The sequence below is a fragment of the Aquarana catesbeiana genome, linkage group LG01 (assembly GCF_042186555.1).
Source record: "Aquarana catesbeiana isolate 2022-GZ linkage group LG01, ASM4218655v1, whole genome shotgun sequence".
NCBI classification, from domain to species: Eukaryota; Metazoa; Chordata; class Amphibia; order Anura; family Ranidae; genus Aquarana; species Aquarana catesbeiana.
Window position 1 is genome coordinate 503,190,156 of NC_133324.1, and position 25,158 is coordinate 503,215,313.

General features: G+C 42.9%; 1 protein-coding gene across 1 annotated transcript in view; it reads right to left on the minus strand.

Moving 5' to 3' along the window:
• BABAM1 (BRISC and BRCA1 A complex member 1) overlaps positions 1-25,158 on the minus strand; it is a 79,046-nt gene that overhangs the window by 51,468 nt on the left and 2,420 nt on the right. Inside the window, exon 2 of the mRNA XM_073593074.1 lies at positions 23,573-23,915. Coding sequence (XP_073449175.1) covers positions 23,573-23,827 — 255 coding nt within the window. The 5' untranslated portion in view covers positions 23,828-23,915. The remainder of the gene's footprint in view (positions 1-23,572; positions 23,916-25,158) is intronic.

The window sequence follows — 25,158 nt, forward strand, 5'->3', positions numbered from 1 at the left end:
CCTCAGAAAATTGATCCAAGCGTGGATCACCTTTTAGCAGTGCGGCAGTCCTTGCCACTATTATGAACGAGACCTAAAACAGCAGGATTAGGGGGTCAAGATTCAAAGCAACGTACAGGCATACATACGCATATAAAAACACACACACGTAAATACATACTATACAAGTACATACATACTATAAAAACACACAGCCTTTTTAAAACTGCAGTAATGTACCTGCACTCGCACTGCTGGGTAGGCAGAAGTGGAGAAGGCAGGACTCAGGAAGCCACCTTCCTCTTCCACTGTTCTGCACTCACTGTCCTGACTGAGCTCCCACTGTGCTAATAAACAGTTCAGCGAAGGAGCGGGAGCTTGGTCTAATCCGAATGCATTTCTCAACCAGGATTCCGCGGCACCCCTGACAACCTCAGGTGGCACCCCGGTTGAGAAAGGCGGATTTGACTAAATGTACTAAGCCATTTTGGAGTAATCACTACTCCTTCATATGGTTCATAAGGACAAAATTCACATATCTCGGGGTGTTGATCACCAAATGCCCATATAATCTATACAAAGTCAATATGCCTTCTCTACAGCGCTCACTCAAAAATGTCCTTGCTACCTGGTCTCATTTCAACATTTCCTGCAAGGGTAGGGTCAGCAAAATTAAAATGGTGGCCTTTCAATTTTTATACTATAAAGGGATCTCCCTATTCTTCTAAAACATTTGCACCTCAAGTGTATTTATAGTATATAATCGGGAATTTTTCTGGGGCAGAAGGAAAGCAGCCATTAGTTTGTGCACCTGACAGCAACTCTTTAGCAATAAAGGAGTTAATCTGCCTAAATAGTTAAGTTGGGCACACACTAGTTTTCTTTTTTTTGTGCAACCCACAAAAAAAATAAAAAAATTGACAGTTTAGTCGGAGCCGCTGTACCAACCATGTGAGGTTAGTTCATCAATCTTCCCCGCTGAGCTGTTGTGCTCTGACTGGGGGACTGTCACACGCCAGAACGCTCCGAGCACTTTCTGCCATTTGCTGAGAGAGCTGATTGGGAGTCGGTCGGCTGCTGGTTTTCTAGCATGCACGTCCGACAGAATCCTGCCAAATGCCCGGCTTCTGCTGAACAGACCGGCATACACAGAGAATGAATGTCGGACTTTTTTTTGAACCGGCCAATGTCTCCTGACATTCGGTTCACGTACATGGGGCTTAAATCTACTTGTATAATTTGGCCTTTCCTATCAGATATCCAAGAGACTGGATTCATGGAACCTTAGTATATACTGACCCTGGTCTTGACCATATTTTGCTATCCTGCACCAATTATAATTTTCTCCACATCCACAATGAATTCTTCTAGAGATGACCATGAATCCTCTGTTATATACCACTAGGCATAACATTTGTTCATATTGTTTGCTAAACAGCCACACATCATTTTTCCTCTAGATGTATGTTAGAAAAGTTTTAAATGTTTATTGTGTGACTATTAGAAAAACAATAACCCTGAGACTTTTCTTAAGATGACTTCTGAGCACATTGTTGTATTAACTTGCTATATTGTTTGCTTTAACTAACTCCATAGTAAGTTGTAGGATTATTAGGCTTAACCATATAAGGTAGAACAAGAATGTACAGGAAACACTAATTAGCCAAATAAAGTACCATTTTGTACCAGGCATGCTATCTGTGTTTCCTCAGCCAATAGAAGCATTATAGCTATATTATTGTAGGTATTAGGCGGGGGAATGTACATCTCTTTGTGTGATTCTTACAGCATCTTTTGGCTTGTAAGCATCATCCATTTGTGTGACACATCTGAAATAAATTGTCTGCTTTTCAATACATCTGGAGTTCGACTGATCACAAGAGGAGAGTAATCCTAACATTTTTGGTCCTCCGAGCCGGAACCAATAAGTGCATTTTGGGTCAGATGGTCCCGACAAAAACTTCGGTGAGTATTGGACTTCAAAGCTCACTGAGAATTAAAAGTCCCCCCACTCAACGTTAGTGATGAAATAGGGGCGGGGGCCTGAGACCCAGATCCACTGTCTGGTTTCGAACTTCGTGATCCAGTCCTCCTGGTGTTTGAGAGGTAAGATAATTTAACTTATTCTTAATTCTCTCTAAGAGTCTTTTCTTCTTTTTCTGTTTGATTCTGGTTTAATGTGTTGTAATTGCCGACACTGGTATTGATTGTATAATATCCTAATAATCCAGTGTGGGAAGACAGAGACACTTGGGAGCGTTGTCTAAGGTAAAAAATTGCGTTGCCCGCTGTCCAGGACAGATAAAAAAAAGATTTGAGGTATACCGAACATCAGAGGGTGAATGCCTGACGTCGTCGTCGGAGGTGGATTGCCTGACGATGTAAGCGCTTAAGTGATCTAGAAAGACAAGACTAACTTTCTTCTGTGTGTTTAGTTTCTCCTTTCTCATGTTTAACCTTTCTGTTGATGCTGTAACCTTATTGAAAAGAAGAAAAAAAAACAGCAGTACTGCAGAGACAAGTTTTATTTTTTGATTCTCCTTATAGTGTGGGGAGCGATGATATTTTTACTCTTCTTGTATTCCTATTGTTACCGTGGGCCGAGGGTCACTCTCCCAGTGTTTTATAGGTAAATGAACGACCCGACTGGCGCTGACAATGGGGAATAGTCTCTGTAAAAGAATGTTTTGTGCCTGCTTATGAGGCTGCTGTGTTCCTAATGTGCCAAGTGGGAGACTGGAACTCCTCTTTAGGGACACAGGGCTTTATAGGGAAGTTTGGATTCAATAGTAAACTAACTGTAAAAGTGCCAGGATTTGATGGATAGATTTAAATTGTTAGGACCCAAAGATCAAAAAAGGTATGGGTTGATTATAGGAGTTTAAATAACCAGCAAAAAAATCATTCTTCACACCTCATGTTCTGTGTGCCTGTAAAACTCGTGTTGTAGCCTGCTTGCCTATCAGTGACAGATTGGGAGCTGGCAGAGAAGCAGGAAACTTTGCAAAAGCTTAAAGAGATACTTGGTTTAATGGTCTTATGGCTTCGCTCTGTAAGGCAGCCAACACCTTGCTAGCCGATGTATTAAGCAGATAAATATGTAAAATACCAGGTGACATTGCACCATATGGCCCATGGGGATTGGACCGGAGCCGACGCCTTGGATTACTGCACCGTCTCAGGTACCATTGGACAACATTGTCTGGGAGACTTTGCTACATCTGTGCCGCCTGCTCGGGGACAACCCTCGGTTGGACTTATAGGAACCAAACTGTTGGAGCTGCAACTTCAGGTAAAGGTTATCCAATAGCCATATCACGGATGGGTCTAGAAAAAGAATTAGACCAGATGCAAGTGTTATCCAAATGTTTAACAAATATTTGAGAAGCAGAAAAATAGCCAAGTATGACTGAGTAAAAAATAAATAAATAAGTGCGAGAAATCACCACAAGGAGATTAAAGCCTGCAGTTTCTCACCCCCTCCCCTCCTGCGATTCTCCTGTATTACAGGAGGGAGTGAATTGCTCCTCCGTTTCAAATTCCTGTGTGAGAGATTGTGTCTGTAAAAAAAAGTTAACTCTTGACCAGCTATGGCAATACCGAAGGGTTATATTGTAAATATTGAAACTGAGCATAAAAAAAAAAAAAAAAAAAAGAAAAAGAAAAAAAAAGGTACACTGATAACACCAGGGTGCTTTATTATTTTAGCATGCCATGGTGTTAAAGGAAGCACATGGCAGAAATTGTTGATGGTTTTGAGGAGGTAGATGGGAGACATGAAGGTGGATTACACTGTGGAGTGAACAGAATGTTGTGGAGTTGTCAAGTGGCTTGATGAATGTGAGAAAAGAAAAGGCTGAGAATGTTTTGATTACTTTAAATGTGTCCAGTCCAGAGACGGTATGTGACTGAGTGCTAATTTTACTGCCATAAGGAAACGGGGATTTGAATGGGCTTTGCTAAGAGAAGTGTGCAGTAGTATTGAAGCCCAGAGAGAGGAGAGAAGGGAATACAACAGACTTGATGCAATGATGGTCAAGAAGCTGTTTCTCAGAAACAAGAAAATGCAGATTGCCTGACAGACATAGCAGATGAGAGAGGGAGATGATGATGGATGACTAGTAGGGCAGCATTAACCCTTTGAGCACACAGAGGTTAATTTGTGCATCTGTGAAAATATTAGGATTTTTGGTGGGAAAGAAAGTCCAAATAATAGTCTTAAAGTAAATACAGTGGCTTGCGAAAGTATTCGGCCCCCTTGAACTTTTCAACCTTTTGCCACATTTCAGGCTTCAAACATAAAGATATAAAATTTTAATTTTTTGTGAAGAATCACAAACAAGTGGGACACAATTGTGAAGTGGAACAAAATCTATTGGATATTTTAAACTTTTTTAGCAATTAAAAAACTGAAAAGTGGTGCGTGCAAAATTATTCGGCCCCTTTACTTTCAGTGCAGCAAACTCACTTCAGAAGTTCAGCGAGGATCTCTGAATGATCCAATGTTGTCCTAAATGACTGATGGTGATAAATAGAATCCACCTGTGTGTAATCAAGTCTCTGTATAAATGCACCTGCTCTGTGATAGTCTCAGGGTTCTGTTGAAAGCGCAGAGAGCATCATGAAGACCAAGGAACACACCAAGCAGGTCCGTAATACTGTTGTGGAGAAGTTTAAAGCCAGATTTGGATACAAAAAGATTTCCCAAGCTTTAAACATCCCAAGGAGCACTGTGCAAGCGATCATTTTGAAATGGAAGGAGTATCAGACCACTGCAAATCTACCAAGACCTGGCTGTCCCTCTAAACTTTCAGCTCAGACAAGGAGAAGACTGATCAGAGATGCAGCCAAGAGGCCCATGATCACTCTGGATGAACTGCAGAGAACTACAGCTGAGGTGGGAGAGTCTGTCCATAGGACAACAATCAGTCGTACACTGCACAAATCTGGCCTTTATGGAAGAGTGGCAAGAAGAAAGCCATTTCTCAAAGATATCCATAAAAAGTCTCGTCTAAAGTTTGCCACAAGCCACCTGGGAGACACAACAAACATGTGGAAGAAGGTGCTCTGGTCTGATGAAACCAAAATCGAACTTTTTGGCCACAATGCAAAACGATATGTTTGGCATAAAAGCAACACAGCTCATCACACTCAACACACCATCCCCACTGTCAAACATGGTGGTGGCAGCATCATGGTTTGGGCCTGCTTTTCTTCAGCAGGGACAGGGAAGATGGTTAAAATTGAGGGGAAGATGGATGCAGCCAAATACAGGACCATTCTGGATGAAAACCTATTGGAGTCTGCAAAAGACCTGAAACTGGGACGGAGATTTATCTTCCAACAAGACAATGATCCCAAACATACAGCAAAATCTACAAAGGAATGGTTCACAAATAAATGTATCCAGGTGTTAGAATGGCCAAGTCAAAGTCCAGACCTGAATCCAATCGAGAATCTGTGGAAAGAGCTGAAAACTGCTGTTCACAAACGCTCTCCATCCAACCTCACTGAGCTCGAGCTGTTTTGCAAGGAAGAATGGGCAAGAATTTCAGTCTCTCGATGTGCAAAACTGATAGAGACATACCCCAACCGACTTGCAGCTGTAATCGCAGCAAAAGGTGGCTCTACAAAATATTAACGCAAGGGGGCCGAATAATTTTGCACTTTTCATTTTTTTATTAGTTAAAGTTTCAAAAATCCAAAAGATTTCGTTCCACTTCACAATTGTGTCCCACTTGTTGGTGATTCTTCACAAAAAATAAAAATTTTATATCTTTATGTTTGAAGCCTGAAACGTGGCAAAAGGTTGAAAAGTTCAAGGGGTCCGAATACTTTCGCAAGCCACTGTATTTCTTGGATATGTTACTTTTAGAACTCCCAGATTTTCAACTGTAAAGTGTTAATGATGCAATGCTGTTTATATTCGGGTACATTTATAAAGTTAAAAGGCTAAGTTCTGAATCAGAATATGTGTTTGGGTTAAATAAAAAAAAAAAATGTTTTGGGACCCTTTGGATTTCACTTGGGACCAGAGAATAAGGGGAAGAATACAAAAGGGATTCACGTTTTATTTAATTCTGCTAAAATATCGGGGTCCGAGAAAAATATTTTTATATATATTGAATATGTATGTCAAATAATGTAAATGTCGCTAGGAAACATTTTATGTCTGCATACTTGGTGGACTTATGGACTTATATTTGAATAAATGAAAGAATATTGTTTTTAACAACTCCAAAGTAAGGAAGGCTTTCTTTGGTAGTTTGATGTGTGATCCTGTGCTCATTCATGTTAGATAAAGTATATCTATTTTCCCCAGCCCCAATTCAAGTGCAGATATGACACCCCCCTCCTTCTACACAACTGAAGAATAAGGCGAGTTCCTTTTTATGGGGTGGGTGTCTACTGATTACATAAATGGGTACAAAATTGAACCTTTAGAGGTATTTTAGAGTTTAGAACATTAAATTAAGGTATGAAATAATGTAGACTATACAGTCCTTAGAGACAAAGAAACAATATTGGAAAACAAAAGGTTGAACAAGTATAGATAACATTTACATGTCACCTGACATGAAAACCGGTATTGCCAAAATCCTTATTTAGGTATGCAGCAGTATTGAAACATGGAGTAACACATGTGTCAAACAGGGGGGGATGACTGAGATGTTAAATAAGGTATGTACAGCCTATGGCTTCACTACTAAGAAAAACTTTTTGCTCTCAATGGATTATATGTGCAAGATACAATGCTTAGGGAGGCATAAGACCACGGAAAAGGAAGTTCCCCACACCGCAATATCCATTCCAACACATTTGCATGGATTTTATTGAATTGGACAAATGTGAAAGGAAGAAATATTGTTTGCTAATCATAGACACCCTGACCAAATGGGTGGAGAATTCCCAACAGGAAGTGCAGATGCACAGATAGTGATAATGGACCCTATTTTGTAAATAAAACTATACATTTGACAGAAGTGATGGGAATTCAAGTAAAATACCATTGTGCCTATCATTCCCAATCAGCTGGATTGGTGGAAAGACATAATGGCATTCTAAAAAGCAAACTGAGGAAAGCTATGGAAGAAACAGGTAAAAATTGGATGTACTGCCTACTAGTAGCTGTGACCAGTATGCATATCACACCCACAAAAGAAGGTTTTAAGCCCATTTGAAATGATACATGGAAGGCCATATAAGATACCCTTACAACCAAATGAAACACCTACTGAGGAGTCTGAGCTCACACTAGCAGAATACATGTCTAGGCTGTTAAGACAAAGACGTACTAATGATTTTTGTTCTGTCCTAGAAGGTCCAATTCGAGAAGATGAAAAGGTGCATGTGGGAGATTGGGTCTTAACCGAAAGTAATAAGAAAAAGCAGTGGTACTCCCCAAGGTGGGATGGTCCTGTCAAAGTCTTCCTAACTACCCCTACTGCGATAAGGATTGCAGAGAGGTCTACCTGGATTCACCAGTCCCATTGCAAAAAGGTTTTACAGGTAGAGTAGGGCCAATTGGCTACAAGAGGTTCAGAAAGTCCGGCTACAAAGGGAGGTCTCACACAAGATGGGACTTGTCTCAAACCGGTGAAGTCTCCCTCCCCTTCCAACTCCCCTACCCTATCCGCTGGAACTCTGTAGCTGGTTAGGGTAAAGGGACAGTAATTATCCCTGGGTTACTGGTGATTCTAGGAGAGGCATCCATAAGAGGGGTTATACGTTATGGAAGAGCAGAGGAACCTTTGGGTTGGGAAAGAACAGGAAAAGCATTGAATCTAACCTTTATAGAGGGAATAACTAGCACTATACTGGTAGACTTCTGTCAGATTGCAGATTGTTGGGATACAACTGGGGCTAGAAAACTTCTATGGGCAGATAAATACATTTGCTGGCTCTGGAATAGGACAGGATGTCAAGCATGGGATCAAGCCCTGTGGACCACAGCACATCAAGATTGGGGGTATAATCTACCAGGGCCTAAAAAGAGTGGAATAAAGGAAAGATTCAATTACAGAAGCGGCCAACTCCCCCTGCACACATAGTACTGTAAACAATTATTGATAACATTAAAGGAGTCGAGGAAGGAAGATCAGCAGTTGTACTCTATGGGAGCATGGGTGTCAGGAACTGACCCCTCAGGCAAATTTTTCCTCAAGGTATTACCACCTAATAAAACCTGACAACAGGAAAAGGTAGATTATGGGAGTGTAGACGTGGCGCTATTTCCCTTCAAATTAAAAATATATATATGTAAAATATTAGGGGAGGTATGCCTCAAATAAAATGAACTGTGATACATCCTCTGTCTGTTGGTCTCAAAATGTGTTTGAAAAAACAAATAAAAATATATATAAGTGCCAAACATCTAAACAAATGCAACTACTTTATGTATTAAACCTCTGATGCAGTAAACCACTTTTGTGTTGCACCAACTGGGGGCAAGAATTAAAAATAACCTATACAAGTGATAGTGTTACACCCCCTGTCGATGAATATAAGAGTGTGTGTGTTGAAGGTGCTGAACTTCAGATAGGGTGTCCAACTGGTGTGCTACACCCTCTGGAGTCCACAAACTAAAATCTATGATCTACAATATCTGGAACTGTAGAAATGCAGTGCAGTGATCTAATCCCTAGTTGGCAAAGTGATAAATATGGATGTCTGCTGTATCAAAAATCTGGTATGTGAATAAAAATCCAATTATGCCAATAGATAAACTTAAATCAGGAGTGAAAAATAAATAAAAAAAATAATAAACAACAAAAATGTGAATGCACAATTCAATACACGTCTCTGTGTTACACCACAGTAAGACCATATTCAAAACCAAAACAAATAATGAAATTATTGCAAACACTAAATTATTAGTAGATAAGTCCATACAATAAATAAAGTGAGGTGCTTAAAAAAAAAAAAAAAAAAAAAACAGTGTCCAGTGCTTCATCAAAATTTTGTGCTGATTATCCTTTCAAGTGACGGTGGTGCCAGGTGATATTATCAGTGTTGATAATGTGACTGCACTCACCAGATGACATTACCCCCCAGGGGTGTTATGCTACTGTGTAGCCCTCTGGAGTTCTGCTGGGCAATCTGAGAAACGTTTTGCTGGCTTTTCCACCGCGATGTCACATAGGGGAAAGAGTAATGCCCACAGTGTGATATTGTTTAAAAAGGCTTTATTTAATAAAAAGTTTAGGAGATATACTCACATGATAAAACAAGAGCCGGCGCTGTGTAAACAACAATCGCCGCTCAGACCGGAAGTGACGCCATACTAAAATAGAAGTTCTGAGTAAAACTATAAGATTTACTAACCTAACATTAGAAGATCCCATAGCTTTGGAGACAGGATGCCAGGGGAAAAATGAGTGGTTAGAATGGTTGAGGTACACGGTTAAAACTTTAAAAAATAAGGAAAAACTGTTTTGTTTGTGCCAGAGCCAGACTACATTTAGCAACTATTCCTTTTCCTCTAGATCACAATACAGATCCAGGAGGTTTAAAATGTATGTTGCGATTGTATAATAAGAGCTATAAACCTGCAACAAATTCTACCTGTCACACGTTGAGTTTGTTGTTTCCCCTAATACAGATAACTCAGATACCGCCAGCGGTTACTGCTTATCCGGGCAACTTTACTTGTTTTGCACTCCCAGGGAACTGTAGCAGGGTGGATCTTGGGTCACTACCCGATGACTACTGTGTGGAGAGGATTAACATGGGCAATGGTGACTGGGTTGAACATGACATTCAGAGAGCTGATGTCTGGTGGATGTGTGGGGATAAGAAACTGTGAGCTAGGATACTGGCCAATGCCCGAGGGAATTGCGCTATGGTCCAGCTGGCTATGCCCCTGAGGATCCTGTCAGAACACCCGTGGACTAAGAGTCGCCAATGGTATCGGAAGGACACCTCTCCCATAGGGTCATTTGACTCTCGGATCTACATAGATGAGATTGGAGTTCCTCGCGGGGTGCCGGATGAGTTTAGGGCCAGGAATCAGGTGATAGCTGGGTTTGAGTCTCTTCTCTGGTGGGTGACTATAGATAAAAATGTTGACTGGATTATATATATATATATATATATATATATATATATATATATATATATATATATATATATATATATATATATATATATATATACACATATACACTATAACCAACAACGATTTGTAAATTATACTAGGGACGCTGTGAAGGGCCTAACAGAACAGTTGGCCACCACATCTCTAATGGCATGGCAGAACCGAATGGCCTTAGATATGGTCCTAGTTGAAAGAGGAAGGGTATGCAAAATGTTTGGTAGCATGTGTTGCACCTTTATCCCTAATAATACAGCTCCTGGAGGGACTGTGACAAGAGCCTGCTCTATCGAATGAATTAGCGGAAAACTCAGGTGTTAATGATCCATTTACAAACTGGCTTGAAGGATGGTTCGGTAAGTGGACTGGACTTATCACATCATGTTTGATCTCACTTGCTGTGGCTTTGGCCGTTTTGGTCACTTGCGGATGCTGCTGCATTCCCTGTATTTGAGGACTTTCACAAAAACTGATTGAAACCGCAGTCTCAAGAACAATGTATCAAGCCCTTCCTACCTCTGAGGAGACGTATGTGGACATTGAAGCTCAACTTAATGACATACAGACCGAAAGTGTATATCACTGGGACTATCATCGAAATGTGTTGAGAAAAAATAGTCACACAAGAGGAGGGAATGTTAGAAAAACTCTCTCCATAGGACTGGAATAACTTGTTGAACCCTATCAAAAGCTTGCCTAACCCTATTTCCAGTTTGTATCTCTTGTACCGCCAGCCTCTGGACTATTCTTCCACAGCAAATAGTTCCACAGCAACTGTTGGTGGGCACTCAAACTATTTTTGCCAACCTTGGACAAAAGCCACAAATTATCAGGAAATGGCACTCCAATTTGTTCATCATGCTTACATATCCACACACTGATCATACCTCATAAGTTTAACCCTTTCATGACTAAGCCTATTTTTGAAATTTGGTGTTTACAAGTTAAAATCCGTATTTTTTGCTAGAAAATTACTTAGAACCCCCAAATATTATATATATTTTTTTAGCAGAGAATCTAGAGAATAAAATGGCGATTGTTGCAATATTTTTTATCACACGGTATTTGTGCAGCGGTGTTTTAAAACGCAAATTTTTGGAAAAGTGACACTTTCATGAATTTTAAAAAATCCAAACAGTAAAGTTACCCCAATTTTTTTGTATAATGTGAAAGATGATGTTACGCCGAGTAAATAGATACCAAACATGTCACCCTTTATAATTGCACGCACTCGTGGAATGGCGACGAACTACGGTACCTTTGAATTTCCATAGGCGACGCTTTAAAATTTTTTTACGGTTACCAGGTTTGAGCTACAGAGGAGGTCTAGGGCTAGAATTATTGCTCTCACTCTGACGATCGCGGCGATACCTCACATGTGTGGTTTGAACACCGTTTACATATGCGGGCTCGACTTCCGTATGCGTTTTCTTCGCTGCGCGAGCTCGCGGGGACAGGGGCACTTTAAAAAAAATTTTTTTTTTTTTATTTATTTTATTTATTTTTGTACTTTATAAATTGTGTTTAAAATTTTTTTTTTTTTTTTTTTTTTTTTTACTTTTATTGCTGTCACAAGCAATGTAAACATCCCTTGTGACAGTAATATGTGGTGACAGGTACTCTTTATGGAGGGATGGGGGGGGTCTAAAAGACCCCCCATCCCTCCTTTACACTTCAAAGTATTCAGATCGCCGAAAACGGCGATTCTGAATACTGTGTACTTTTTTAAATTCGGCGCCATTGGCAGCCGAGTAAACGGGAAGTGACGTCATGACGTCGCTTCCGCGTTTACAACAAGAAGGCTGGAACGAAGCCGCTCGCAGCTTCGTTCCAGCCCGCCCCCAGCCGCCGAACGGACACCGGGCCTCCCGATCGCACGGGAGGCCCGGTAACAGCGGCGGGTAGCGGCGGGAGGGGGGGGATGTCCCCTCCCGCTCCTCCGGTATAACAGCCGATCGCCGCTGTAAACAACGGTACCGGGATGATGCCTGCAGCTGCGGGCATCATCCCGGTATAACCCCGGAAAGCCGAGTACGCATATCTGCGTACGGTCGGCGGGAAGGGGTTAAGCTCCTATCCATGCTGTCTTCAATGTGGACACACAGACGTGAATCATACTTTTTGAACTTTCCTGAAGATAAAGCAATTTTAGGTGGCAGTAGTGTGCTACACTGTATCCTAACTAATTAACTATTTGACTTTTTCTCCAGAATTGGTGCTTTTATAGCTTATTAGACATCACTGGTGTTAAAGTTTCTAAAGGCTTCCAACTAACTTCTTGTAGTGAAAAATTTTGCATAAACAGATTTATTCCGGTCCCCCTTCTATTTTATCATGCATACAAAAACCATACGTATGCATTCTGTATAAGCAGTCTTGGGATTTAAAATCACCACTCTTCTCCGTTGGCGCTTCCAGGACTGACCACATGGATTCTGATTGGACAGCATCATCAATGGGGCAAGGCGGAATTGCTCCGATCAGGAATCATACCTACGTGAGGCTTCCGCACTGAGAGACAGACTTCTTTGTAGAGGTTACTCTCTTTCCACTCTGAAAAAGGTATTCAAGCGAGCCAATGGACATACCAGACGCGAGCTACTGTTTAGCCATCGAAGGAAGTCCGATGACTACCCTACAGTCAGGCTCATTACGAGATTTAGCAATCAACACGAATCCATAAAAGTCTTAACAAGTTTTGGCATTCCTTATATGATGACCCCATGCTACGCCAACATTTAACTGCACGACCGGCCATTACATATTGACGCACCAGCTCACTAAGAGACCAATTGGTCCAGAGTGAATTTGTAGGCGACTTCCGAAACGATCCATGTAAAAGGTTTGGGACCTTCACCTGCGGTGGTTGCTTTATATGCAGATACATGAACAACAGTAAAAATATCATTCTCCCCAATGGCCGACCGTACCAACCCCATCACTTTTTCAACTGCAAGACCGAGGGGGTGATAAACCTTCTTACCTGTCAGTGCCAATGCTTCTACGTTGGGAAGACCAAACTGAAGTTCTCCCTGCGAGCCTCTAGGCACATCACTTCCATGAAAAAGGCAAACCCAGATCTCCCTCTGGGAAGGCACGTAATTCATGAACATCATGGGATCTTTCCAGGAATTCAATTTTTGATCCTGGATAGAATCCATCCCAACCCCAGGGGCGGGGACTGGAACAAGGTCCTCTTACAACGGGAAGTCTGTTGGATTGTTGACCTTGCTGCCACCTTGCCCCCGGGCTTAAATGAACAGCTTAGTTATAGGCCATTTTTAGAGGGGTTTACATCAGGAGAATGTGAGAAAGATCTATAGTCTCCTATATCGTGGTTTCTCCCCCTCTTCCCCCCCCTCCTTTGATCTAACATACTGTCCGATCGTCCAATCTAGGTTGGTCACCTGTGTAATGTTATGTTTAAATCATCTATTTAGATTTGTCTACCCCTGACCTGCTCATCGTGTTTTAGTTCCTTGATGATGTACATTTGACCTGTTTTCATGCCCTGCAGTTGTTGGATTTCTCATTGCCATGTCCGGTTATGACGCACTATATGTTCGGGTACATCTGTTGGCCCCTCTTTGCCCCACCCGGCGCAGGGGGGCCTCCCGGGGACTCTGTGTCCCTCTTGGGGGGCCTTTTTCATGTGGCATCCTTGCGGGCATCTAGATGCCTGGCTTGGCCGCCCTCTCTGCGTCGGTGGGTCGCCGCTGCATGACCCACCTCTCAGGCCTACACCTGTGGGGTGCGCCGTGCAGTGATGGCTCGGGGTCCCCCCTGTCCTGTTTGACACCTTTTACATGCTGCCCCCTACTTCCAAAAACTCTAAATATACAGTAGGTCCCCTCTTTTGTTTAATATGTTCACACAATAAACATGGAGAATCATGGATGCATCTGTGCTTGACATGATCTTCCTATCCTGTGGTCTTACTATGTAGCCGGCTATTATATTGTTACGACGCTCCTGGCTGCTAAGATACAGTTGGCTGCGCTCTGTCTCCTCTCACAGAAGAGTAGGAAGAGTTCTGGGCTAATCCTGACTGGAGTGAGAATGTGGGGATGCCGCAGAGAGTGCGGTGCCGCCGTGAAATCACTCTCACCTGGAGGTTCCTTTTTCTTTGCCCTCTTCCATGCCAATTGACGTGATCTATGCTAATTGACAGATCAGTGTCACGCCCGACCCCTCCCCTCTCAGTCTTTTAAATGCTGCAGTGATCAGTGTCAGTCTGTCATTGCCCTGACCGGAGGCGACCCGTTTGGACATAGATGCTGCAAGATCTCACGCCCACTAACTAAAGAGTCTTATACTGGTATGTAAGCTTTTGCCTTGTTGCTTTATATAAGTCCAGGCACTTTACATTGATTTACCTTCTCTCACACAGCACTCTCTCTGTTTGTTTGCAGACTCTGCTGGTGTGAAGATCAATATGTTCATGCGAGCTAATCAATGACCATTCAATTGGTACCCCACACTCCCTTCATATAGCTCTTTTTTCTACTCACCCTAGATTCATCACTGTATATTCTCTAGCACTCAGGTACGATACTATTTACTGAGCCGACTATGACCCTTGGACTGACATTTTTGACTTAGATAATCTTTAATTGAATACCATATTTTTTATTATCCTTTTCAGACATCCACTTGGGTCTGTGCCTTCCTGACACAGTACCCTCTTGGACGGGCTCTGTGATTCGGTGTCTCTTTTATGGGGGTGGATCAGTGTGGGCAGAGTGGGGTCAGCCACACACACCCAGGCTCCGGTTTTTGGATCCGTGGGTGGTTTTGACATATCCGCCACCGTGATTTGGGCAATGGGTGCTCCAACACTGTCATGTTTGGGTAGGCTGTTTCTCTTGTTTTGGTTTCATAGACTTCATGTTCTCTATGCAATGCTATGACAATATTATGCGGTAAAAAATGTTGTATTTATTTATATTTTTTCTAATCTTGTATTTCACCATACAGTAAGAGCTTGTCCCATGAGTTGCCCTTGACGAAGGGACGGTCAGTTTCAGTCCCGAAACGCGTAGGCCTTCGTGGAAGACATTACAAGCATATTTATCCAATGCACATCAGTACAGCTGTGTTTCAGCTTTTTATTGTGTTCACTGTGTTATGTTTATTAACTATGCTAATGTTTTGTATACATATATAAATTTTTCTATGGAATAAAATTGTTTTTACACTACACTGTTGCCGTTAATCCCACAACCTTATTTGGGGTTTTTTTTTTCATCTATCAATCTAGGGATGTTGGCAACATACATGATCTAGCTGGATGGTAACCTTTTTCTATTAGTCAATGGGGCAAGAAGAGCAGGGGTACTGACAGGTAAGTACAGCAGACACCGGGAAGGGGAGGGGGGGTTACCGATATTGAGCATCCAATAATAGGATTTTTTTAAAACAGCTTACCTGTAAAATCCTTTTCTTTCGAAGGACATCACGGGACACAGAGCCACAGTAATTACTGATGGGTTATATAGGGTATCACTGGTGATTGGACACTGGCACACCCTATCAGGAAGTTCAACCCCCTATATAATCCCTCCCCTTGCAGGGATACCTCAGTTTTGTAGCCAAGCAATATAGTGTATTAGAAGAGGGGCGGGACCTCTGTGTCCCGTGATGTCCTTCGAAAGAAAAGGATTTTACAGGTAAGCTGTTTTAAAAAATCCTATTTTCTTTCTCGAACATCACGGGACACAGAGCCACAGTAATTACTGATGGGATGTCCCAGAGCAATGCTAGCTGAGGGGGGGGGGGGGGGACCACGACCAAGTAGGGTGCAATCAGACCGGAGGACCTTGTACCGCTGCCTGCAGCACACTACGCCCAAAGGCGATATCCTCATGCCTTCTCACATCCACCTGATAGAATCTGGTGAATGTATGGACTGAAGACCAGGTTGCGGCCTTGCAGATTTGAGCCATAGAGGCCCGGTGATGCACTGCCCAAGAAACACCAATAGCCCTTGTGGAATGTGCCCTGATCTGAAACGGAGGAATCTTCTGTTTCAAACCGTAAGCTTGAATGATCAATTGTCGAATCCATTTAGAAATGGTAGCTTTTGACGCTGCCTGTCCTCTTTTGGGACCCTCTGGCAGCACAAACAAAACATCCGTCTTGCGGATCTGAGCAGCTGCCCCGAGATAGGCCTTAACTGCTCTTACTACATCCAATGAATGTAGAGATCTCTCTTCCGGAGAACAGGGATCTGGAAAAAAGGAAGGCAGAACAATGTCTTGGTTTAAATGAAAATCAGAAACCACCTTCGGTAAAAAACTAGGATGAGGGCGCAGTACCACTCTATCCTTGTGTATAATCAAATAAGGCTCCTTACAGGAAAGGGCTGCTAATTCTGAAACTCTTCTAGCAGAAGAGACGGCCACCAGAAAAATTAACTTCCTTGTCAACAAGACCAAAGGAATCTGACTTTTTGGTTCAAAAGGCTGTTTCTGTAACACAGCCAGGACCAAGTTCAAGTCCCAGGGGTTTAGGGGCGCTTTAACCGGAGGATTAAGACGCATCACCCCCTGTATAAAGTTTCGGACCAAAGAATGCGAAGCAAGTGGCCGTTGAAATAATACCGATAAAGCCGAGATCTGGCCCTTGATGGTACTCAAGGCCAGCTTCATCTCTAATCCTAACTGTAGAAAATCAAGAATTCTACCTATGACATATTTCCTGGGATGCCAACCTCTGGCTTCACACCAGGATACATAAGCTTTCCAGACTCTATGATAAATCATTCTGGAAGCTGGCTTCCTTGCATTAATCAAGGTAGATATGACAGGACCTGAAAGCCCGCGACTCTTCAGAACGTGGGTCTCAATAGCCAAACCGTCAAATTTAGCGTTTGTAAGGCAGGATGGAACACAGGACCTTGAGATAACAGGTCTGGGCATACCGGTAGGGTCCACGGGGAACCCACCGTCATCCTTACTATTTCTGCATACCAAGTCCTTCTGGGCCAAGCGGGGGCCACTAGAAGTACCGACTTCCTTTCCTGCCTGATCCTGCGAAGGAGTCATGGCAGTAGCAGAATAGGTGGGAATGCGTAAATCAGTGAGAACTGATGCCACGGAATCACCAACGCATCCGTCCCACATGCAAGAGGATCCCTCGTCCTTGCCACAAATCTTTTTGTTGAATCGGGATGCAAAGAGATCTACATCTGGGACCCCCCATCTTTGGCATATGGCCCAAAAGACGTCGGGGTGTAGAGACCATTCCCCTGGGAGTAACTGCTGGCGACTTAGATAGTCCGCCTGCCAGTTCTCTATCTCTGGAATAAAAACTGCCGATATGCATGGCACATGCCTCTCTGCTCAGACTAAGATCTGGTTCACCTCCTTTTGAGCAGCTCGGCTCCGGGTGCCTCCCTGATGATTGACATAAGCCACTGCTGTGGCATTGTCGGACTGGATCCTGACCGGGCAGCCCTGTAACCTGATAGTCCAGGCTTTTAGGGCTAGATAAACCGCCCGGATCTCCAGAATGTTGATGGGTAAGGTCCTCTCTGTCTTGGACCATATCCCCTGAACCGCAGACTGTTCCAGAACTGCTCCCCAACCTGACAGACTGGCATCTGTTGTTACCACCGTCCAGATAACCGGTAGAAAGGATTTCCTCTTCTGCAGGTTTTCGGGTATGAGCCACCAATTGAGGCTCTGACGCACTGCATGCAACAGGTACATCGGAAAGTCTAATGCCTGAACCTTCTTGTTCCAGGTTGACAGAATACTGTGTTGCAGCATTCTTGAATGAAACTGAGCATAGGGAACTGCTTCGAATGAAGACACCATCTTCCCTAGCAGCCTCATACAAAGGCGGACAGAAGGACCCTTCTTGGTCCTGACTGCCAGAATCAGCTCCCTTAAAGCAGTGATCTTTGCCTGAGGTAGAAATACTTTCTCCTGGCTTGTATCTATGATCAGACCTAAATACTCCAGTCTTTTTACTGGTTTTAGGAAAGATTTTTCTAGGTTGAGGATCCAACCTAGGTGTTCCAGATATTTGACTGTGGATCTTAAGTTCCCGTTCAAGGAGGCTACCGACCGGCTACCGACCTTACCTTCTTTACAGGTAAGAGAGTGCTTTTCCCACAAGAGATTCTCTTGATATAGTTATCCAAGTCCTCTCCAAACAACCTTTCACCACGAAATGGAAACCCCGCCAGGAGCTTATTACATGGTGCTTCGGCTGACCAATTTTTCAACCATAGGATTCTACGTATATGCACCAACCCCAGTGAAAGACGGGAGGTTTGCACGATAGAATCTCTAATGGCGTCAACCACAAAGCATAAGGCCGCTGGAAGGTTAGCCAACCCCTGGGCCTGCTGTTCAGGTAATACTTTGATGACCTGCTTAACATGGTCTCTTAAAGCGGGGTTCCACCCAAATTTTGAACATTATCTCTATGCATTCTCTTTCTTGCCTAGATGCTGACATGCTGTGTAAAAAAATTTAAATCGCTGTAATTACCTTTTTTTTCTAATCTTCTTAGCACTTCTTGGTTTTCCTCCCATGGGAGTAGACGTGTTTCTAGCCTCTCCCAGACCTCCCATAGTCCCCTGGGAGCTAGTCTCAGGCTTCCCAGCATGCATTGTGCAACAGCATCATCACAACATCTCGGTGAATGCTGGGAGCACAGCATTCACCGCATCCAGGAAATACATGCTTGTGGGCTTCAAATGCCCACAATGAAGATGGAAACCGCCTTCAGTGAATTTTATAAGTTATTCTTTACAACGAAATCGGACACAGGCGGACTTATTACACAGAACATGTGAATAGATAATCATGAGAAGAAAAGTTTGTGAATGAACTCCAAAAAAAAAAAAAAAAAAAAAAAAAACACGATAGATAGGTGGACCCCCGCTTTAAGTATTGACAGACTCCAATCGCTGCAACTGCAGGTTGAGCCACTGAACCTGCTAAGGAAAAAACATCCTTCAATAGGGATTCCATCTTTTTATCTACAGGATCCCTGAGCATCTGAGCATTGTCTACAGGACAAGTCAGACTATTATTTAAGGAGGAAATGGCGGCATCAATGGCCGGTATTCCCCACATTTTAATAAACTTTTCTTCCATCGGATAAAGTGTTGAAAACTTTCTCGGCGGAAAAAAACGTTTGTCTGGGTGATCCCACTCAGAATAAATGAGCTTTTCAAGTAAATTATGAACAGGAAAAGCCTGTGCTGCTTGGAAAGGTTTCAGTGACCCCAAAGCAGAAGAGAATTATTTAGCAGTTTCAGGTAGGGGCAACTTAAATGTGGAGCGGACCAATCCAGTAAGGATCTGCACCAAGTCTTTCTCCTCTTGGGAAGTCGCAGAGGGTCCCTCTCCACCTGATTCCTCTGAAGAGAAATCATCCGTCCCATCCTGATCCTCTGAAAGGGATTTGTCTCCTTTATCCCAGAGCTCCTCTTCCTGAGGGTCTTGGGGAACAGAGGAAGGCCTAGTATGTTTTCTTCCACTGAGTGAAGCTGTAATCACGGCCATTAATCTTTCCTCTAAACCATTAATGGTTGAGGAAAAAACCTCGAGTAAATGTATACAGGGGCTATAGTGCCAGAAGCAGGTGTAGCCCCTGACCCCAACGGCTCTCCCTGGCTAGCCGTCCCTGGCCCGGCAGGGGGGGGGAGGATGCTGCTGACAGGGGGGCCTCAGAACCTGAATGAGATCCCCTAGTGTCTCTGGTTCTTGGGGTGCTTGAACCTCTTCTACCCATAGTGCAAAGCAACAAGGTGTGAGGTACCACAAATGAACACTGACTGCTGAGCGATGTAGTCTGGCTAAAAGCCTTGCTACCCAATGCTCAGTCTGGTGTTACTTCAGTAAATGCTGCCTAGGAGAATGCCTGTGTCCCACCTTACATGCGACCATCAGCTCTGTGTCTCTCCAAAGGCTGTGTGCACCTGTACAGAGTGCCTTAATAGCCTGCAGCTGGCCTGAGTGGGAGTCTAAGCACCTGTGCTGACTTCCCGCCCCCCCCCCCCCCTCGAATTTTGAAAAAAAACGCGCGCTTCCCGCGCTGGTCGACTCTCCTGAAATACTATGGAGGAAGGCTGGGGGAGAGGGAGGAGGGAGAGAGGCTGGTAGTGAAGGGCCTGCCTGACAACAGCAATGGCCAAGATGGCGGCGGGGGCTGTGGTGCCTGAGCGGTATAACCACTGTCTAGACCCCTGTGGCCTCCCCCTAGCCTGGGGGGGAACATTTATACATGAGAAATCCCCTCATCCATTCTACCGTGAGCCGGCCGGAGACACTGTGAAACTTGTGCAGCATGAACACTGAGACAGACAATCCAGCATGACAAGGTTTGTGCTCTTGGCAGCCCCCGGTGGTCACAATAGGCATAGCATGCATTTACCTTAAAGCGGGGGTCCAACTATCCATCGTTTTTTTTTTTTGGAGTTCATTCACAAACTTTTCCTCTCATGATTATCTACTCACATGTTCTGTGTAATAAGCCTGCCTGTGTCCGATTTCATTGTAAAGAATAACTTATAAAATTCACTGAAGGTGGTTTCCATCTTCATTGTGGGCATTTGAAGCCCACAAGCATGTATTTCCTGGATGCGGTGAATGCTGTGCTCCCAGCATTCACCGAGATGTTGTGATGACGCTGTTGCACAATGCATGCTGGGAAGCCTGAGACTAGCTCCCAGGGGACTGTGGTAATTACGCAGATTTAAATTTTTTTACACAGCATGTCAGCATCTAGGTAAGGAAGAGAATGCATAGAGATAATGTTCAAAATTTGGGTGGACCCCGCTTTAAAGGAGAAACCTACTAGAATTAGAAAATTCCGTGGAATCTCCTCTTACCTTATCCAGCCGCAGGGTTCAGTTAATACAGACCCAATCTTCACCTCTCACGGTGGGCTCCGTTTGAAAAAACCGTCAGAGACTGGGGCCCCCTACGAATAGGGGGATCCTGCAGTTCTGGGCCCGTAAAGCACCCGGCTAGAAATTAGGCTAGAAAACCATTTTCTAATATGCGGGGTCTAGCTCTCTAAAAAGAGAAGCATTACAGGTAAAACCTCGTTTCTTCGGACACGAGGCCCAGGTACCATCCAATTCGGCCTAGAAAGGACACTTTGAATGGATCCGGTCTGCCTGGCTTGCCCCAGTATAGGATATAGGATATTCCCTTTGGAGCTCAGCACAGGACATCTTTACACGTGCATCACCTAAGACATTGGCGTAACAACTGAGGTATCCCTGCAAGGGGAGGGATTATATAGGGGGTTGAACTTCCTGATAGGGTGTGCCAGTGTCCAATCACCAGTGATACCCTATATAACCCATCAGTAATTACTGTGGCTCTGTGTCCCGTGATGTTCGAGAAAGAAAATAGCTCACTTTTACAATTTTAATGGTATTTAACCAGACTACTTACAAATGGACCTCCCAATTGACGAACTTCCCACCAGCGCTGAACAATTCTGGCCAAAATGAGAATTACGATTTTTTTGCTTAGAATAAAGATCACGATTCTCACGACGTAACATCATCTTTCACAATATACAAAAGAATTGGGTTAACTTTACTGTTTAGTTTTTTTTTAATTCATTAAAGTGTATTTTTTCCCCCATAAAAATGCATCTGAAAGACTGCTGCACAAATATCATGTGACATAAAATATTGCAGCAACAACCATTTTATTCTCTAGGGTCTCTGCAAAAAAGAATATATAATGTTTGGGGGTTCTAAGTAATTTTCTAGCAAAAAATAATGATTTTAACTTGAAATCAACAAGTGTCAGAAAAAGATTTAGTCTTTATCCACTTGCTGACCAGCCGCCGTCGTCATACTGCGGCAGGTCAGCGCGATCCCGTGCGGGATAGCAGGCGCGCACCACTTAATTGTGGGGGTTCCGATGCGCGTGGCCGGCGGTCGCGATGACCGCTGGCCACGCGCGAGCACGAGAGCCAGAACAAGGACGTGGGTGTTTGTATAAACACACAAATCCCTGTTCTGTTCCGAGAGGAGAGGCAGATCATGAGTTCCTACTAGCTAGGAACCACAATCTGTCATCTCCTCTAGTCAGTCCCATTCCCCTACAGTTAGAAAACACACTAGGGAACACAGTTAACCCCTTGATCGCCTCCTAGTGTTAACCCCTGCCAGTAACATTTACACAGTAATCAGTGCATTTTTATAGCACTGATCGCTGTATAAAATTGTCAATGGTCCTAAAAATGTGGCAAGTGTCCGATCTGTCCCCCATAATGTCGCAGTCTCGATAAAAAAAATTAAAAAAAAAAAACACGCAGATCACCACCATTACTAGTAAAAAATAAATAAATAATAATAATAATAATAAAAATGCCATAAATCTATCCCCTATTTTGTAGACGCTATAACTTTTGCGCAAACCAATCTATATACGCTTATTGTGATTTTTATTACCAAAAATATGTAGAAGAATACATATTGGCCTAAACTGAGAAAATAATTTGCTTTTTAAAAATAAAATTGGGGATATTTATTATAACAAAAAGTACAAAATATTGTGTTTTTTTCAAAATTGTCGCTCTTTTTTTGTTTATAGCATAAAAAATAAAAACCGCAGAGATGGTTAAATACCACCAAAAGCAAGCTCTATTTGTTTGGGTACACGCGCAATTGTCAGTTAAAGCGACGCAGTGCCGTATCGCAAAAAATGGCCTGGTCATTGAGCAGTGAAATCTTCCGGAGGTTAAGTGGTTAAACTTCCCTCATTTGCAGACCAAAGTTCATTCCTTTGCTCTAAAGAACAAAACATTACAATGCTCATAGTTAGCTCAGCAGCTGAGGAATGTTGTGATACTTAACAGACTGTTTTTTTTAACAGCTGTCAGCTGGGGCAGAGAATTCTCTGCATAGAAAAAAAAAATAATTCGTGAAAATGCTTTGTTAATATCGTGAGGGGGAAAAAAACCCTGCGATCTTGATTCCTAATCGTGCAGCTCCACTTCGCACTAACTCATATATGTCAACATTTTGGACCGGACGCCCCATCCCTCTTCATGTGCAACAAAATGTACGATAAATGCTTAAGGCTCAGGCTATCAAGGTCCGAGGAGTTGGATGCCACGGACTACTTAGGATGCAGGCTAAGGAGAGGTACATCCAGACCCAAAGCACGCTGCAAAAATAGAAAAAGATAGCCCGGGCACCACACACCTCAAGTGGCCTGAGTGGTTAGCAGGTAAATAGCCGCCCATCAGTCGCTGGACTGTTAAGCCGGCTAGCTGATCAATTTAATGGCTGAACCTCCCCCCAATAGAGTTACCGAACTGCATTCTAATAGTTGGACTCTACTTGGTGTTTGTATGCAACTATTTATCTGTATTATTTTACTGGTCAAATGTTGCAGCCATCGTTCTTGTCAACTGGCCAACACTCTTTTGGACAATTTTTGTCTGAATGACAACAATCCATTTAAATATAGAATAACTACAACAACCCTTTCAGCAAAGGCTACTCACCACTTTTTCTGGGCAGTTCACTCTTGGAGTCTTTATTTGGTATTCTGGAGGTGGAGGAAGAGCACATATTGGAGGAGCTGTGGCTGGTGGTGATTGATCCTCTACCTGAGCTGCCTCCCCTTCGCCCTCACTCCGACTGCCCACAACAGGCTGTAGGGGTGCTGCCTTGTCCTCTGCCCCTTCTGGGTTGGAGCGAGTGCGGGGTCTCTGCTCTACTGCCAGCTCCCCATCATCTGCGGGTTCTGACGTGTCCATGCTGCACGTTTCCTCTGTAGGGCTATCCAGCTTTGTGGTGGGGTTGTTCAATTAGGAAAGATGAATGGTAGAGACTTTTAATGTGGACCTATAGTGAAAGAATGCAGATTAATACATAGCTGCATTAAATATATTCTACCTAATCATTTCTTCACTTGCAGATATAAATGTCCAAAAAAGAGCAAAACTATTAATAGAAATATATAAAAAAAAAAAAAATAAAAAATAAAAATCTACTGTGTAGTATGTTTTACATAATTCCTCACTGTACACCGTTATCCTAAACAAAACGTTTTTTGTTTAAGCACACAAGGCTGCTAAATATTGGGTATTGCGTTGTCAGCTTGCAAGAGGAAGTATTATTACTGGCAGGATCTCTGCTCAACGAATTCACAAAGAAATTATATTTTGTGCTACATGATACCAAATATACTGAAAAATAGATTTTGGGTATGAAGTAGAACTAACCTCAAACACTAAAATCTCATATATACTTTACCATTTTGCCAGCCGCATAATGCAGATATGCGGCAGCAAGAATGGTGGGCTTTAACACCCAGGTGCCACACATATTTGTCCACGCAGCCTGAGGTTGTATGCCGAGAGTGCATGCACTTGCATGCTCCCAGCACAATGACCAAGCTGTCTCCACCGACAGCTCTTGGCCATGGTTTCTGATCAGAAACCAGTGGGATGGTCTCCTGATCATGCGAGCGCTGTGAGAGCCAATAACAGTGGTCACATGATACAGAAGCTGTACCGCCTTCCAGGGGCCCATTAGGTGTGTTTCTGGGAGGCGTTAAGAGGTTAACGTGATCAAAAAAAGTTGTTTTCAGTGTTACCATTATGCAGTTGTTATCAAATAAATACTGACAAGACTTCAGAATGTGAATGTGTTTAGAAATAAGATTATGCCTATTGATGCCTTACACCTCCTGTTACCATGCTGGGTATGCCAGCTATAACTAAATATATATATATATATATAGCATTTCTATTATATGAATATTTGGGATGGTGAAACATTTCTTTTTCCACTGCTATAAAATGAAATCACTAACGCGTTTTACCTGTGTGCTTGCCTGATCTCCCCTAATGGAACACAGATGTAAAATACAAAAATAATAATAACAATAATAACCCCGACAGTGGTTTTAACCCTTCAATAGTAAAAAGTAAAAAAAAAAAAAAAAAAAAAACTTTGGATTTACATTTTATTTTTAAAATAACAAACATGGTATTGCACAGAGTGTCCAAAACCTCCTCTTCTGGGGTCCCATGCTGGTGTTCTTGGCTCCTCCTCTTCTCTGTGTGCCACCATGGGAATCCTC